Source organism: Alosa pseudoharengus, unplaced genomic scaffold (genome assembly GCF_046254945.1).
Source record: "Alosa pseudoharengus isolate Yale_2024_CS ecotype anadromous, Long Island Sound unplaced genomic scaffold, YU_APseudo_1.1 YU_APseudo_1.1_scf_20, whole genome shotgun sequence".
NCBI lineage: Eukaryota > Metazoa > Chordata > Actinopteri > Clupeiformes > Clupeidae > Alosa > Alosa pseudoharengus.
Window position 1 is genome coordinate 5,197,116 of NW_027468664.1, and position 17,500 is coordinate 5,214,615.

The 17,500-nt window shown below is 49.3% G+C and overlaps 1 protein-coding gene across 2 annotated transcripts in view; it reads right to left on the reverse strand.

The window, feature by feature from the left end:
* The window catches only part of nrxn1a (neurexin 1a), a 138,733-nt gene that overhangs the window by 61,102 nt on the left and 60,131 nt on the right, over positions 1–17,500 (reverse strand). For both annotated transcript variants that reach the window (XM_076297263.1, XM_076297264.1), the window contains exons 7-11: positions 17,101–17,145; positions 15,651–15,812; positions 12,522–12,969; positions 8,274–8,657; positions 2,041–2,244 (exon numbers count right to left, since the gene is read on the reverse strand). In XM_076297263.1, coding sequence (XP_076153378.1) covers positions 2,041–2,244; positions 8,274–8,657; positions 12,522–12,969; positions 15,651–15,812; positions 17,101–17,145 — 1,243 coding nt within the window. The remainder of the gene's footprint in view (positions 1–2,040; positions 2,245–8,273; positions 8,658–12,521; positions 12,970–15,650; positions 15,813–17,100; positions 17,146–17,500) is intronic.

Here is a 17,500-nt window from a genome sequence, read left to right on the forward strand (position 1 = left end):
GGACGCCTGGGCTCAGAGAGCATATCGGCTTCCTTCCCCACCTCAGCCGAGCCCTTTGCAGACCGCTGGCGTGGCACCGCGGCCGACTCCGACTCCCACCGCACGGCCTCGGCCATGGCCGCGCGGGAACGCGAGATCTCCAGCCGAGGTCTGGCGGCTTTTTCTCACAGCATCTCACCAGCTACCACCAGAAGCCAAACAGTGCTGCTTATTTGCTTCTTCAGAGTTTTTGCCCTGACTGCTGTTCTGTGCTCCTTTGGGCTAACCTCTCAGTGCCAGCCCATTACATCAGCAATACTGCTTCCTGTCAGTTACCCCAATGACTCAGCTCATGTTACAGCTGACACATGCTAAACATTAGCACAGAGCACGTTTAAAAGCCCAACCTTTTCAGGCATATACAAAAGAGCTAAGTTGTTAGTGCTAAGTAGACAAGAAATTTAGCAGAAATTAAATTAAAGTCCGTAATTTCAAGCCTCTAATTGCTTTCTTCACAAGGAAGGTGATATTTAGCATGTTGGTTTCTTTTGTTCTTTGCGGGTTGTAATGAAATGCAGTGAGAAAATTCTAGAGCCACCTCCTAGTTCCCAGCTCTTGGTCTGTCTCTCTCAGGGGCCAACAGTCCCGTCGCGTGTTGTCAACCACAGCAGAAACGCATCGCAAACAGCCAGAGAGCCACGCAGGTGCCTGCCCACACGGGCTATGCAGCACTAGTTTGGAAATGTGTGTGTGTGTGTGGGTGTGTGTGTGTGCGTGTGTGTTGTGGTGGGGACTGTGAATAAGTGGATATGGGGAAAAGTGAGGGAGGGGGGGCATGAAAACAGAGAAAAGGAGGGGAAAAGAAGAGAGATACAGAGAGAAAGAGCAAGAGAGAGAGAGAGAGAGAGAGAGAGAGAGAGAGAGAGAGAGAATGAGAGATGGGGTGAGCCAGAGGGAATAGAGGAGGAGAGTTTGTATGGGATTTCTGGAAAGGTCTCCTAAGAAATTGAGGTCACCACGCAGAGACGTGGGCAGGGGGCAAAGGAGAGGCGGGTAAGGCAGCCTGGTGGCACATGCCAGGGGGGGGAACGGCACAACTCGGTGCCCCCCTCCGTCTGCAAGCCACGTCATCTGCCATGCCACGCCACGCCATGCCACGCGAGCGAGTGAGAGAGAGAGAGCGAGCGCACGGAGATGTGCACTCGCTATATGAGGAGCATGACAATCTGTTAATGTAGGCACTAGGCAGGCAGAGACAGGCACAGGATGCTCGACTTAAAATGGAGCTAGAAATCCCTCCAGGGGCAAGTACAGAGAGAGAGGAGAGGAGAGAGAGAGAGAGAGAGAGAGGAGAGGGGGAGGAGAGAGAGAGAGAGAGAGAGAGAGAGAGGAGAGAGAGAGGAGAGAGAGAGAGAGAGGAGAGAGAGAGAGAGGAGAGGAGAGAGAGAGGAGAGAGAGAGAGAGGAGAGAGAGAGAGAGGAGAGGGGGAGAGAGAGGAGAAGAGGGGGAGGTAGGCAGAATGTGTGTGGGACTTAGGAGAGCTGTAATAGCAGAGTGTGTCAGCAAGGCTGGGGAAAAGTGCTGGGAGATTAATGGGAGGTTGGGGGCTGGAGTGTGCATAACCCAGGGAGAGAGGGCACCTCGGCGGGCTCATCTAGGAGTGAGCGCAGGGGGGTTGCAGCCTCTGGCCATTGAAGGGCTCTACACCGTCCCGTTTTGTGTGTGTATGTGTTCGTGTGTCTGTACATGTGAGTTTCAGAGCGAGTTAATATGTCAAAATGTGTGGACTGCAAGTATTTGTCTATAAATATAACACATACAAAAAATATGTGTGGGTCTAATATTAATAATTAAGGTTCTGTATAATCCTAATACATAGCTAATATCTAAATAATACATATCCATACATCTATTCATAATTCACCAACTTATTACACTAATGGATATTCGGTAAGAGCAGTAATGGGACTTAATGTGTGTAAAAATGTACAAATCAGTGTGCTGTGTGAGCAGTGGTTAAGTGGGCAGTGGCGTGTGACCGGAGATGGCCGTGCACGGTACCTAGGTTGACGGTGAGCCGGACGCGGCCGCCGTCCAGCTCGAGGCGGAGCGTGTCGGCCGAGTTGCGCGAGGTGGTGGCCATGAGCAGGCCGTAGGCGCGCTGCGAGCGGAAACGCAGGGACACGTCCTCCGCCTCCGTGTGCATCACCATCGGCAGCTGGATCTTCATGAACTTGCTGCCGTCGTAGCTCAGGATGGTGGCGTCTGCAGAGAGGAGGGAGGGAGGGGGGGAGGGAGGGAGAGAGAGAGAGAAGAGGGAAGGAGGGAAGGAATGAGAGAGGGGTTTTAATGCTAAGAGGATAGAATTTAAATACTAAAGGCACAAAGTACTGAGGTCCAGATAAAACTAAGGAAAAAAAGTTGTCTGTATGACAGAGAGAGAGAGAGAGAGAGAGAGAGAGAGAGAGAGAGAGAGTGATAAAACACAGCAGCACTGGGAGGATAGGGAGAGCTTATCAGAAACCACGCTGTGGTGATGATGACAATGCTGTGTTGTTGGAAACGTAGGATCTCTAGTCAGAATACGTCACCATTCCAGAACGCTCTGTGTAGACTGACCAGAATGTCTGTCCATCACCCCTCTTGTGCACAAATGTGTAAATGTCCACTAGTCCCCATACACGAGCGCCCATAAAAGACTCACCACCATGCTTCATGTCCTCATCTGCATTCAAAGTTTTAATTCACAAATTCAATTTGGCTTGATTTATTCCGCTGGCCTGTCAGATGACACAGGGAGCACGGGGGCCATTTTCCTGCCTCAGCATGTCTCCATTTCCCTAATCTGTTTATTCGTGTGGCAATCATTTTATTGGCCAATTCAATTTAGGGACAGGATCTTAAGCCCTGGGCCATGCCACGCTGCGATAGCGCCAGTGTTCAAAGCGGGCGGCCATAATCTCCGTAACCACCTCACGCCAGCAGGAGGAGCAGAGGCATAGTGTGGGACCCTCGACCTGCCCACGGCACCACAGCTGCACACCACAAAGCCTCCGCCACGTCTGACTGGCTGAGTCCAAATAAAAAGAGGAAACTGCTAACAGAGAGAGTTTAGCCATGTTGTTTAATTGGCCACATTCGATAGAGCGATCTGGGAGCACCTATTCCACCCCTTGTGTGGGGGCCCCGGGGGTTGTACCATTGATGCGGGCGCGGGGTTTGGCGCTGGGTGCAGGTCTCGGCTGGGCACGGGGCTGGCATCTGGCACCAGGGAGGGGGCGATGAAGATGTCTGTCTCTGGAGTGCAAGCAGCTCCCGTGACATGAGAGCCGCAGGCGAGCACCAATTAGACTGCTGTTTCTGACTCCCACGCCTCCTTAGCCCTCCCTCTCTCTCCCTCCCTCCCTCCCTCCATCTTTCGGTTTCTCTCTCTCTGTGTCTATCTTTCCACTATATATGGTGTCCATGTCTCTCTCCACTGTCCACGTCTTCTCTCAATCTCTACCTCCCTAAATATATTCCTCCCTTCTACCCTGCAGTTCATCTCATCATTCTCTCTCGTTCTCTCTCTCTCTCTCTCTCTCTCTCTTTCTCCCCTATTCTCATCTCTCCCTCCTTCTCCATTTTCACTCCTGATTTTGTCTTTCTCTATTTCCCTCTAAAGACCTCCTTTATTTCTCTCTCTCTCTCTCCCTCCCTCTCTCTCTCTCTCCCCCCCCTTTCTCTCTCTCTCTCTCTCTCTCCCTCTCTCTCTGTCTCTCCCTCTCTCTCTCTCTCTCTCTCTCTCTCTCTCTCTCCTCTACTGCTCCTGTGATTCCTGTGCTGCTTGTCGTCTGCAGCATGTCCTGTTTCCGCACGGACGCCAGCGAGCACCTCAGAGCGCGGGCTGCTGAAAAACAAGCAGCCAACAGAAACAAGCCCAGCCGCATGAATACTAATTAGCATGTGTGTGTGTGTGTGTGTGTGTGTGTGTGTGTGTGTGTGTGTGTGTGCGTGTGTGTGAGCGTGTGTTAAAACACCAGGTGACAGGAAAAGAAGCCGCAAACGGCGCAAAAAAGGATGTATCAACTCTGACACCAAAAAAGGACATATTTCCAGGGAACTGTTACAACAGATTAATTTGATGATTCCGGCATCCAAAATCAATGCGCGACTCCTTTTTCTGTCTAAGCGGCTCTGACATCAATCTCGCACGGCTGCCACTGGCCCCCATTTGCATGCGCCGCACTTGGACAGCAAATTGTGAGGACAAACAGGAGAGTCTTCTTTAATTAGCGTCTCTGGCGCGCGCAGGTCATTAAAGTGCTCTGTTTCAGCAGTGTGAGTCTGCCCACACTGCCACTCCCTCACACTACAGGGTCCCCCACCGCATCCATCAAGGCTTATGGACCATCACAACAACATCGGTTGCACTATGTTGCAGCAGGTGAGCTGAACACCAAACATCAAATTTGATGTCCCTGAAAGTCCTAATCACCTTGTTAACCACCTACGCCAAACCAACAACTATGGGATCACTACCAAAGACCAGGTTCCTGGAACTGAGCTCCAAGTTCCTGGAACCAAAAGAACAGGTCCCTCTCCAGTGACTATGTTTCCTGGTAAGGGATGATGTAGTCTTCCCACATAGAAACCTTGCACTGACCCCCACAGCCCCCTCGTGACCTCTGGGTTCACCCTCAGTGTTGTGCACACACCCTTCACCTCAACTGAGAATACAAATACATACTGCACCAGTTTCAACAGGAAGAAGAAAGTCTATTTCTAGGCCACCAATGAGACAAGCCGATAGACATGTGTGAACAGACTACATCATGGACCGTATTATAAAACTACACACACACATACTGAGTGCAGATACACACACAAACACAACACACACACACACACACACACACACACACACACACACACACACACACACACACACAAGTGAGAGAAAAGGTGTGTGAGAGAGAAGAGAATGAGAGGGAGGGAGAGAAAGAGGGAGAGGGGGAGAGAGAAGAAGAAGAGAGAGACAGACAGTGCTGGAGGAGTGCAGGTAGAGAGGAGTGCACATAGCTGATCACTCGCTCCATCTGTCCCTCCATCTGTTCCTTCTTTAATTTACCACTAGTCCACTCCAACAGCGCCTCCGAAAAAACACACAGGAGTGACCACACACATGCAAATATAGGCACAGTCCCACACTCACACACTCACACACACACTCACACACACACACACATACACACACACACACACACACACACACTCACACATACACACACACATACACCCACACACTCACACACACACACACACACACACACACACACACACACACACGTACACGTACACACGCACACACACCACACACACACACACACACACACACACACTCACATACACACACACATACACACACATGTACATACACACACACATACACAAACATACGTACACGTACACATGCACACACCACACACACACACATGTACATACACACACACACCCACGCACACACACGCACACACACACACACACATACACACACATGTACATACACACACACACCCACGCACACACACACACCCGCACAAACACACACGCACATGCACGGAACCTCTGCCCTGTCACACCATTCTCCTCTCGTCTGCATGGGCCGATCTATGTCAGACGGGCACCCATGTTTGGCGGAGCCTGCTTGGGGTGTTGAGGTAGCGCGGTGTGCCACCGAGCCGCATGCCAACTGTCAAAAGGCTCGTGCTGCGCACGGCACAATCGGGCACGCGGGCCTCCTGAGGAACACGCCGTTGCCACGGGGATTAGGGAAATGTATGTTCAACAATCACGATAAACAGGATGAGTTCGCTCCCAGGCAGCTCTGAGGCAGCATACATAATTCAGCTTTTTGCTAGTGGTGTGTTCCTGCATCGCAATGCTCAATCCCCCCAAACCCCCCCTCCTAATGCACACACGCACACATACATACACACACACAAACATACACGCACAGACACAGAGACACACTCACACACAGTGGCTGTGAAAGTGAATGAGAAAGAGAGAGAGAGAGGGAAGGAGAGAGGGGAGGGAGATGGTGAGAGAGAGAGAGAGAGAGAAAGGGAAGGAGAGAGGGGAGGGAGATGGTGAGAGAGAGAGAGAGAAAGGGAAGGAGAAAGGGAAGGAGAGAGGGGATGAGAGAGAGAGAGAGAAAGGGAAGGAGAGAGGGGAGGGAGATGAGAGAGAGAGAGAGAGAAAGGGAAGGAGAGAGGGGAGGGAGATGAGAGAGAGAGAGAGAGAGAGAGAAAGAGAGACAGACAGATAGACAGAGAGCGAGAAGAAACAGACATTCACATGTAGAGACACGCACACTTGTAAGTACAAACTTGCAAATCCACATACACACAAACAAACACAAACACCACCATCACCATCACCCCCCACACACAAACACAAGCATCACCTCACACATGGTAAACACACATTAAATGCCGCCAGAGCTCAGCTCGGCAGCAACAACACAAGACGAAAGCGTCTGATTAGCGCCATCCAAATCAACACACACAAATCAACACACACAAGATGCTAGTTGACAGAGGCAAACACAAAAACAAAAACATCATTAGTGCTTTTCAACAGTTACCTACATGGTTCTGGAAGGAACTCTCCTGACTGACTCACAAAATGGCTGCCACCTAGCTCTGAACTGAACTGCCTGAAAACAAATCAAAGGAGTTGTCCTGTGCTGATGGAAATAAGAATAAAGGAGAGTCTATTTGTGTCTTGCTGTGACGTAGTCCAAAATATTATGAAGTTGTATTTTTATATATAAAATTTTTTTTTATACGCAGACATATGGCAGGTGAAAGACAGAGGTGTTCTGTGCTTCTCCCAAAGCAAAGCCCTGGCTTCGCCCATCACAGAATGTGCAAGTCACTGTGTTTCCTGCAGAAAGCTTTAATGATGCTCCAGCAATCTTCATCAGCTCCCTCCACTCATCCACTCTTTTACCTCCTCTCAAAATAGCACCAGGGTGGTGTTTGAAAGCAATCATCTATAAATACCCCCCTCAAAAGTCTCCTCTATCCCTGAAATCCCAGCCAAAGCATGCACCGCTTCAGAGGGAGAACACTCACAGATCTCAGATGAGCTAATTGGCCCAGATCATTTCTGTAATTTCCGAGCAGGCTTTCGCACAATGTGAATATAATTGATTGTATTTTTTTCCTCTCCTCTCCTGAACGAGACACATTTGCTGCGGGGGGATTATGGAGTCCAGATAAGTGCCACACACCGCGGGGAGATGCTCTCCCTCCATCCAGCAATTAGACTGAGCCGGACCCCGAGCAGCCAGAAGGTCAGCACTCACACACACACACACACACACACACACACACACACATATGGGTACGCACTCACACAGAGACACACACACATTCACTATCTTTCTGTTGCACTTTCTCTCTCTCCCTCTCTCACACACTCTCTCCTCTCTCTCTCTCTCTCTCTCTCTCTCTCTCTCTCTCACACACACACACACACACACACACACACACACACACACACACACACACACACACACTTTAATACAAAGAGACAAAGATCAACACCCACATGCACAATCTTAAATACGCACACACAAGGACTTCAGTGTCTTCCCTACACGTCCACCTTCATAAAGGAGAGAACAGGGAGAGACAACAAGACCAGCAACAACAAAAACAAGCCCAAAACATCTTTCCTCTCCCCCAAGCACACTGCGTCCCAGCCATGGAGGAGAGGAGCCAGACGAACACACACAAAGCCCTGCCGCCTCTCCTCTGAACCCGGCCAGCAGCACTGTGTCACAGCCACACTGAGCTTCCACAAGTGAGACAGTCTCAACTGGAACCAAGTGACTCAAAATGGAATGACTCAGAACACACACTTTGTTGGAGTAGCCATTTTGTCTGATTCTAATAAATAAAGAAGGACAATATAGTCACTGTGTATAGTCAAGATAAAGTATGAAACCCAACAGTTTATAATTAGGGTCCTACTACAGTTTCTACAGTTTGATAAATGACATGGCCTTACCGGTTTTACCAGTGTTGTACTATAACTGAAACACATAAGGCACAGAACCCATATGTTATATGTTATATATCTGTCTCAAATATATCTAACTGTGTGACCATCTCAAAACCCCACACAGGCATATTTCACTCTAACTGATTGTTAATACTTTAACTGATGAGTGAATTACTGTTATGATATGACACCAGTGGAGGCCATTAAAATCCCTAGAAGCAGGGAGGAGCCAGACTCACCTCTCTCACAGGAGCGGCCCAGATAGCCGGTGCCCGTGCAGTCGCACACGTAGCGGTTCCAGCCCTCGCGGCAGATCCCGCTGTTCAGGCAGGGGTTGCTGAGGCACTGCTTGGGCTGCTCTTTGGAGCAGGACGGCTTGACCCCCACAGCGTGCTGTGCCTCGGCCATGCGCCGGATGTCCTTGCTCTGGCCGTCCATGAAGAGGTCGCGGATGCAGCCCACGTAGCCGTAGTTGAGCAGCGCCGTCCACACCTCGGTGGGGAAGACCAGCCCTGCCCGGTCCTCGGGCAGACCCCCCAGGTAGAGCACGTCGTCCAGGTCCAGAATCTCGCTCTCGCCAGGAGCCGTGTAGGCAGTGCGCACGGAGTTCACCGAGATGGTACCTGTCGCAAGGAAAGGCAAAGGATAGTCAAAATGTTTGAGTTCTCAAGTTCTTAAATCATTGGTCTAAGAACCAGGAAGTTACACGGACCTACAGCACATGAAAACTGAATTAGGCATCATACAGTAGGTTGCAATTACTGACAAACAACAGTCTCTGTCTCACCCTGTGCAAATCCGTGGATTTTTATAACAGAAACACTTCGGCAAACTCAAAAATCAACCACCCCCCCCCCCCCCCCAATAGGCATGTAAAAGCCTAGAAAGTGATTCAGCATTTTCTGCGCGCTTTTCCCTTTTTTTTACGGCAAGCCATTATTCACGCCTTGAAGGCTGCAACAAAACAGCAAGCCATTACCTCAGCCGTGCGGGGAGAGAAGCCATGGCAGGATTAGCACAAAGGGCCCGCCGCCAGCCAGGAGCACTGTTTATTAGTGTCTGACATGAGGCAAGTGCAAATTCAATAAAAGAATAAAACACGCTTGTAATGAAAGATGGCTGATATTCCTCCAGCCCTGCCCTGGACACGTAGCACGTCCGGCGACACAATAGAGCTCCGCCAATAAGGGCCAAATTTGTGAGGCTGTAAAGGTTCGGAGGCCGAGGGGGAGGGGGGGGAGGGGTTTGTTATAGGGTAGAGGATGCTTCGGCCTCAACGGCGCGTTAAGTCGCATGTGGTGGCACGTCCCTACTGTGTGCCGCCTGATTCCCAGCGAGCAGGTCCCTCTTTTGCCCCAAGTCTGTACCACCCGCAGAAATAAAAAGGCCAGGAATTTATCACTTTATTTTGAAATAAATCCAGCGCATGGATCAGAATAAACGACAGCAGATGGGGCGAGTGTGTGTGTGTGTGTGTGTGTGTGTGTGTGTGTGTGTGTGTGTGTGTGTGAGTAATGGCGGGCGCTCTGGTGGGTGATGGATCTGTGCATGGATCGGAGGGTTTATTTTCAGCCTGGATGGGCATTGTGGGCATTTAATGAATGGCTCCAGCTCCACTCCGCCATGTCGTTCCATGCTGTGATGGAGTGCCCTGATGCAGCACTCAGCGCTGGCCCCCGACACCTCTACGGCCACACACACACACACACACACACACACACACACACACACACACACACACACAGACACTATCCCCTGATGAAAAGCTTTTCCATAAACTCATTATGGAGCCACGCTGGGATTCGGTTATTTACAGGCACAAATAAAGAGGATGAAACACTCATCTCAGTGGCAGTAGAAAATGGCGCCAGCCAGAACTTGGCCAAACATCCAGTCACTCTGAGGCCAATATACAAATGTGAAACATGGGAAAAGGAGGAGCATTTAGGGACTGATGGAGATGGAGGACTTTACATCATGAGATGGAGGCTTTACATCATGTAACAACTATGTAATAACTCTGTAATAGATGTTTACAATTTGAGCTTGGCCAATACAATCCAGATCCTTTTCCCTGTTCCCTGGCCTCTAACACACACATGCACACACCCACGTCCTCCACAACAACATGCCACCACACCCACACACACACAAAGCACCATCTTGAGCTCCATGTCGCAGCCTTTGTGCATGTGGCCTAAGCAGTGGGCTAGTCCCCCCCTCCCTCTCTCCCGTGGGTCATCAGTAATGTGTGTGCTCCATCATCCTGACTCTGCACTGCCTGTGCTCACAGACTAGCCAGCATGGCCCTACCTCACACCCAATCCACAGCCCCAACTCTTACAGTACACGGCACCTGAGAGTGTCTGCCCAGAAGCACAGCTACCCAACCTCTACACACACACACACACACACACACACACCTCACTCTCTCTGTCTCTGTCTCTTTGCTCTTCGCTCCCTCTCCATCTTCAGTCTCCCTCTCTCACCTCTCTCTTCATGTGCCACATTTCTTCTCTTTCTCTCTCTCCACCTCTCTATCTCTCTGCTCTCTATCTCTCCCTCTCTGATTTCCTGTCTCTCTCCCTCCCTCCCTCCCTCCCTCCTCACTGGGGAGTCGGAGAGAGTGTGCTGGCTGGAGCGGGAGCAGCCGGAGAGGCAGGAAGGCTGTGCCTCCGTGGGCAGCAGTGGGCTTCGGAGAGCCAGCAGGATGACGCAGCTCCGGCTCAGGCAGCTCTGCGGAGAGGGAAGGTCCCATCTGTCACGCGGCCGCTCCCCTGGACCCGCTCGCATTGCCACGCGCTGCCAGCCACTCGGCGGCCTCGCCTCGCCTCGCCTCGGAGGCTCCAGCACTCGGCTATGGCATTTCAGGGAGATTACCCTCATCTAGTCAAATATCACAGGTTTAGGACGCCATCCTGGGTGCTATTACGGACGGGTCCAAGAACGAAAAGCCATGGACCGTCGTTTGAGCCACGCTGACAGCCAAAGCACGTACTGTGTTGGCTTGAATAAAATATCATGTTTGCAGAGAAATCTGTCACCTTTGCTTTCCATAATAAATCGGGCCAGCAATTCGATTTTTTCTTCACCTCATTCTGATATTTTTTTCTTTCTGTCTTCTCCACCTCCCTCTCGATTCCTTCCTTCCTTTCCTTTTCATTTTTTGAACACATCTTTAATTCTGACACTTTCCCTCCCTTCCTGTTTTTCCCTCTACCACCCCTACACCCCCCCCTTTCTCTCTCTCTCTCTCTCCCCACCTTTCTCTCTCACTGTGCGCACGTCAGAAGTAATGTAGGTGACCTGCATTTCCATCCCCGGGGAGGAGGAGATAGATTCAGCATGAAGCAATATCCACAGATCAATGAGCCCTTTTTTATCCGCACACAAAGTTTTCACTGTGACTCACGAACCCAGAGGGTACTAAAGGCCACTCTCCGAACCAGGCCAATAAAAATGCCTTTGAAAGTAAGGTGGGGGGAGGGGGGGGGTGGGGTTGGGGGGTCGGCGCAAGAACAAATCCCCTGACAGCAGCTGGAGTCTGGGCCACAGCTGTACCTGACCCACCCCGGATCGGATCAGATCGGCCCCAGAGCCGAGCTGCTGACAGGAGAAGGGTCTTGCCTGAGCATCTCCGTGCACTAACTGGCTCAGTCCCTTTGGGAAACTGACTGCGGTTTCCATGGCAACTCCATCAGAGAAAGAGAGAGAGAGAGAGAGAGCGAGAGAGAGAGAGAGGAGCGGGAGAGGAAAGGAGACTGGGAAGTCGTGCTCATATTTTAATCTGGGGCTGACAGTGGCTCGTTTGCTTTTCCTGTGCTTAACCATGTGCTCCTAGCACCGCTCAGCTGTCCACTGGTCCTTGCTCATCACGCTCCCCTGGCTGACCTGTCCTGTCCACCCTCGCTGAGTGGCTCCAGTCAGCCCGGTTCGCCTGTCCATGCTAATGTGGTCAAGACCTGTTTCTCTCTCTCTCCCTCTCTCTCTCTCCTCTCATTTCTTTCTTTCTATCTGTCTCTCTCTCTCTCTCCCTTGCTCTCCTCTGCTCTTTAATGTATTCAGTTCTGTGGTCCATCAACGAAGCAGCCATCCAGTGGCATGTTCTGGCTCTTTTCAAAAAGCTAATTAGTGGCTTGATTATTGAATTCATTTTAAAAGCACAGTTAATACACTTTGAATTAATGAATTGTCCTCCTCTTTCAATGTGAACACAGAGCTGAATGCCAAAGCCTTCACTGACAACCACAATTACACTGATGAAAAGGAAATGAATCAAATGTAATAGAATATGTTCAGGGTTGGCCGAAGGGTTCTCATCTGCCGTTGCAATATTTCGCCGAATCCTTAGTACCCTTACCTTTACATACAAATATTATAAAATTTTCTTTGCATAAACTGGTTTACATTTTAATTTTCATCTACCCCTTATTTTGAACACCTTATAGTTTAACATTTTTTAATAAAAAAAAAATCTTATTTTTTACCTGATCTTCCGTCCCGCTGGAAGTCCACGTGGTACCACTCTCCGTCGTTGGCTTTCCTGTTCATGGCAAGGGTCTTGGTGGTGCCCGAGCCCATGTCCAGCAGCAGGTAGAGGTGTCCGTCCAGCATCTCGATGGCAAAGAAGTCCACCTTGAGCGTGATGGGGCTCTTGGGGTCTTTCTGCTGCTGCTGCTGCTTGGGCTTGCCGTGGCTGAACAGGATCAGGCCGTTGGGCTCCGTGGTGCGGAAGTCGAAGGAGATGGAGCCGGCCTTCTTGGCCGTCCACTTGTTGAGGGTCACGAAGGACTCGGGCGTCTCGAAGGTGACGGGGTCCAGCGTGGCCACGCTCTCACACTTGAAGGCCACCGTGCCACTCACCTTCATCTTGGGGTCACCCTGCTTGGCCAGCCGCGAGAGCTCCAGACGCACATCGTTGTTCTTGTACACAACCTTTTTTTTTATTCACACGGCAAGCAGGAGAGGAGGGGAAGAAGAAAAGAAAAGAAAAAAAAAAACAAGACAAAACCAAAGTCACCACAGTTCCAGTAAAGCTGGGAGATATGAGATGCTCATGTCTAACCTCAGAGGACCAGGCTTCTGGCAAGCTTCAGTGGAAAGCCATCAAATGAGATCTTACATGTGAATAGACTGTAGATGTAGCTACATGAGGCTCTGCATACCCTTGATTCATCTCAGCAGGCACTACACGGCGGCTGGAGAGAAACCCTCTAAACGCACTATACTGGCTTGGATCAAAATGCCAAAAAAAACCTGCCAAGAATGTGTGATTTTTCGCTTACATTTGGTCTTATCTGAGCGTTGCGTAGTCTCCCCTGCTCTCACCAGTGAGTTGAAACCCTGTGATATAGGCTGAAGCAGAAGGCTGTGAAGTGTTCGATACAGCGCCGCTTTTAATTCAGCTTCGATTTCATTTGAGCCCACGCCAGGACGGAGATAATGGAATGTGGATGCAATAAAGGGATATTGATGATGCTTCAGAAACGCCAATCAAGTGGGCAGCCTCTACAGCCGTTTGGACAATTAATGATCTGAGCGAGGTTTCCTGCCTCTTTTTCCCCACCTAAAGCCCCCTACAGTTTATCCTAAACTCATGAACTCAGGTGGGAAAAGCGTGGGGGATTTGATCAGCGCTAACACACTGTGGGCTAAAGACGTGCTGGGCCTGGAGCCGAAGGCTTACAGCAGGTGCGTGGCAGGATGGGGGACTCAACATCTGTCAGCGTCACAGGATCCCGAGGATCAGGCAGGCGAAAATCGCTGACCAAAGGCCCCCGAGGTGCCAGCGATGGAAATAAACACTAATGATGGATATGCTACCCGCAAAAAGATGCCTAACATTGGAATTAATCAATGAGAGAGCCACCCTCACACACCCACCACCCGCTCCTGTTCAAAGGAATCTAAAATGGACTGATTCATTGAAAAGACCCTGTTCTTTCTCAGATACACACACACACACACACAAATAAACCCCCTCCAACACACACAAAAAACCAAGAAGACTTTCTTGAAATTCTGTCTGACTTTCTCTCTCTCTCCCTCTCTCTCGCATGCATCTTTGTTGGGATTGGTCATCATATTAATGATACTGATGTGGGTGTGGACGAGCATGGTAGAGGCTGAATGCAGAATCCTCTTAGAGTGGATTATTGGCAGGGCCTGGAGCATTAGCATGTGTCTCTACTCATGGGTCTCAGACCTCCAGCTACAGCCTCTAATCTGCCTGAATGACAGCTGATAGCATTACGGCTGGATGCTGAGTGGGATTACCCTTGACATGGGGGGTCCCGTCATGGCGTTCGACCCGCGTGTACAACGCGCGCGTTTGACACGCAGATTGATTGCTAGCCCACTGCTTTTGAAGTGGGGGGCTGTGCAAACATTGCAGTGGGGGGGCGTTCCCACTCACTCAAGGCAAGCAGGGTCAACAGAGCCTCAAGTGCCTGTGTGAGAGCGTGCTATTCTCCATCAGATGTGTAATGGGGCACCACCAGCACCTTTGGTCAGTCTCTACATCTTTGTATTTTCTAATCGAGAATTGAGTTGAGAGCTCTTCTAGTAAATGATATACAGACCGATAATTCCTGAAATTGATAGTTAGGCGTCCAGGAACCAGAACGTGTCTGGTCCTGAGAACACAGACTTCAGAGAACACTTCAGCAAACAAAACAACTAAAACAACACTAACTCTTTGCTTATGAAAAATAAAACTAATTACAGAAAATGCTCATTTTCACATATAGGCCCTTACGTAAGTTGTTTCACTTTATTTGCAAAAATGCTCAAAAGTTTATTTTATCTTATTTGTTATAATTTTCTCGATTTGTTTATGCCAATGCTGTTAATGTTCTGTGACCTATTTCAAAATCAACACACTCTGGAAATGAGGCAACAGCATCACTAACATTCATTACTGAGATGATATGAGGGGTGTAGTTGTGTCTCCGAAGCAGGCAGCTAGAGGGGCCATGTAATGCGAGCTGCACCGCCTGATAAATAATTCCCTCTGTAGCTGATGCATGCGCTCAGAGGTTTGCCTGCACAAACACAATCCGCCAGAACACAAGCAGTCGAGAAGAGAGGAGTGGAGAGAAGAGGAGAGAGGAGGAGAGGAGAAGAGAGGAGAGGAGAAGAGGGGAGAAGAGAGGAGAGGAGAGGAGAGGGGAGGGGTCGCTCCTGAGAGAAGAGGCTCATGGGAAAGATGATAGCTGCCAAAATAACGACAGAATAAACAAGAGAGGAGAGACTGCTCTGTTATTTTGAATTGTTTTGTGTAGTGTTGACTAATTAAAACCGGTGCTAAATTTGTTCCACAGCTGAGGGTGTAGCCTCTGTGGAGGAACATGTGTGTCACAGTTCATTACACCTTTTTGAAATATAAAATTTGAGCTTTACAGCTGTGCGGATTACTTTCATTTGGTTTGGCTTAATAGTTGTCAACAGTGAAACGACATTGTGAAGTGATACTGTAAGTGTGGGACCTCCAGAGCATACTCAATCACCACAGACTGGACCGGGCCCTCAGCGCAGCTGTCAGACAGCCAAGGTTCGGCCCTAAGGTCCCGGCCGTAACCCAAGAGAGGGTGTTTGGAAGCGGCAATGGTGTTTACCTCCTTCAGGCAGCCCATAAAGTTGTTGCTAACGGGGGATCCAGGGAGATCGGCTGTACTGGGGCTTCCTCCGACATAGAAAAAGTCGTCAGAGCCTAGCATGGTGTAGTCCTCTTGTGTATATCCAGTGGTGGTCAGAATTCCATCCACGGATATTGTTACCTAGGCAACAAAGCACAGGGAAAGGACACGCTATATTCACATATAACTCCAATGCTGTTATCGAGTTTGGTTCCCCTCATGTGGTTTTTGGGTACTTGGTTCTTTGTTTATCAGTTCTTTATTGTTTGCTCTCATTACTTATTATTAATTGATTTTTCAATTGATTTTTTTTTGTGTGAAATCCATTTTCATGTCTTTTCCAAGTTTTTCCAAGTTTTTCTCAAGTTTATTATTGGTAAGGATTTTTTTCTCTCTTTTGGAGTGGGATTCTAGTCTGCCGTACCCGGAGGGCACGTTGTGTTAGTGAAAGCATTAGTGTTAGTATAGCCAGGACCAGAGCACCAACGTAAATCAGCAGACACAAAAATGGTGTTAGTAAGTATGTGCTAAGGGTGTTAGCATGGCTTGAGCATAGTAAATGGTGTTAGTAAGTATGTGCTAAGGGTGTTAGCATGGCTTGAGCACAGTAAGGAACTGTTAGTATTGTGTTTGTATGAAGTCAAAACAAAACCAAATGAAAAAGAAAAAAAAAACAGTGTATGCCACAGATCAGGACAACATGTTACAAGCGTGTTATAGCCACATCTCAAGTGACTCTGACAAGATGGAAGCATGCGGTTTTTTTGTGCCCTCCCTCTTTGCATGCACACAATGGCTGAAAGGAAGAAGTTTGTTTTGGAGTACAGAGAGGAGACGAAGAGCGACAAGAGAGGGACACGGACACACAGCACTGCAGACGAGACCAATCACAGTGGCGAGGCCATGCACAAGCATGTGGGCTTCAGATACAGGAGGCAAGAAAGAAAGAAAGAAAAAAAGAAGGAAGATACAGGAGACGAATGGCAAGAGGCGAGACCAGCGCCCGTTTGCAGCTAGCCCTGCCCTGAGTTTCTGAGGGCTGATGGGATATGCTGGCTGACCACATCTCACGTCATTCGTGGGGTGAAAGGTCAATAGCGCTGGCTGGACCAATGAGAAGGCGAAGGCGGGGCCAGCCAGGAGAGACCAGTGAGTCAAGCACAAGTGTGATGCGTAAAAAAAAAAAACTAGCGAGGAGGTGCAAAAGCTGCACCTTTGAAAGGGTGAGTGGGACAGAAACAGCTGAGAAAAATAAACAGAATGAAAGGCTGGACCAAAAAGAAGAAATTGGGGAGAGGGGGGAGTAAGCGTAAAATAGTACCAACCGCAGGTTCCCCCTTTTTTGTTTAGTATTGATGTCTACGGCTCAAAAAAAGGAAAATAGACACACGGCAAACCCAAACTAAGAAACAATTAGAATGATATCTACCGAACAATGTAGTTTGTTTACCATAGCGTGTCCAATGCCTGAATGCTTTGTGGAAAAGGGGGGAGAAAGGAAATTAAAAAACTGTGAACAGAACACCGTTCCTCACTCAAAAAAGATATGATGGTCTCTTGCCAAAGGTTAGTACACTGCGTTGCACGTTAGTAAAAGATATTCGGTTAGTAGAATGATACATTCCATGGATGAAAGGTTAGTCATTTTGTTTTCAAAGCAGGTTAGTAAACGTTTGAGACGGGCAAAAAACAAGGGGACGGGAAAAGAGGGGAAGCAGACTAGAGATGGCCAGCAGGGGGCCCACTCTGCTCCCCGCTGACCGCTGACTCAGGAGCTTTCCCAGATGACACCACACTCCTCTGCATAAAGCTATCAGTCATCTCCTCAC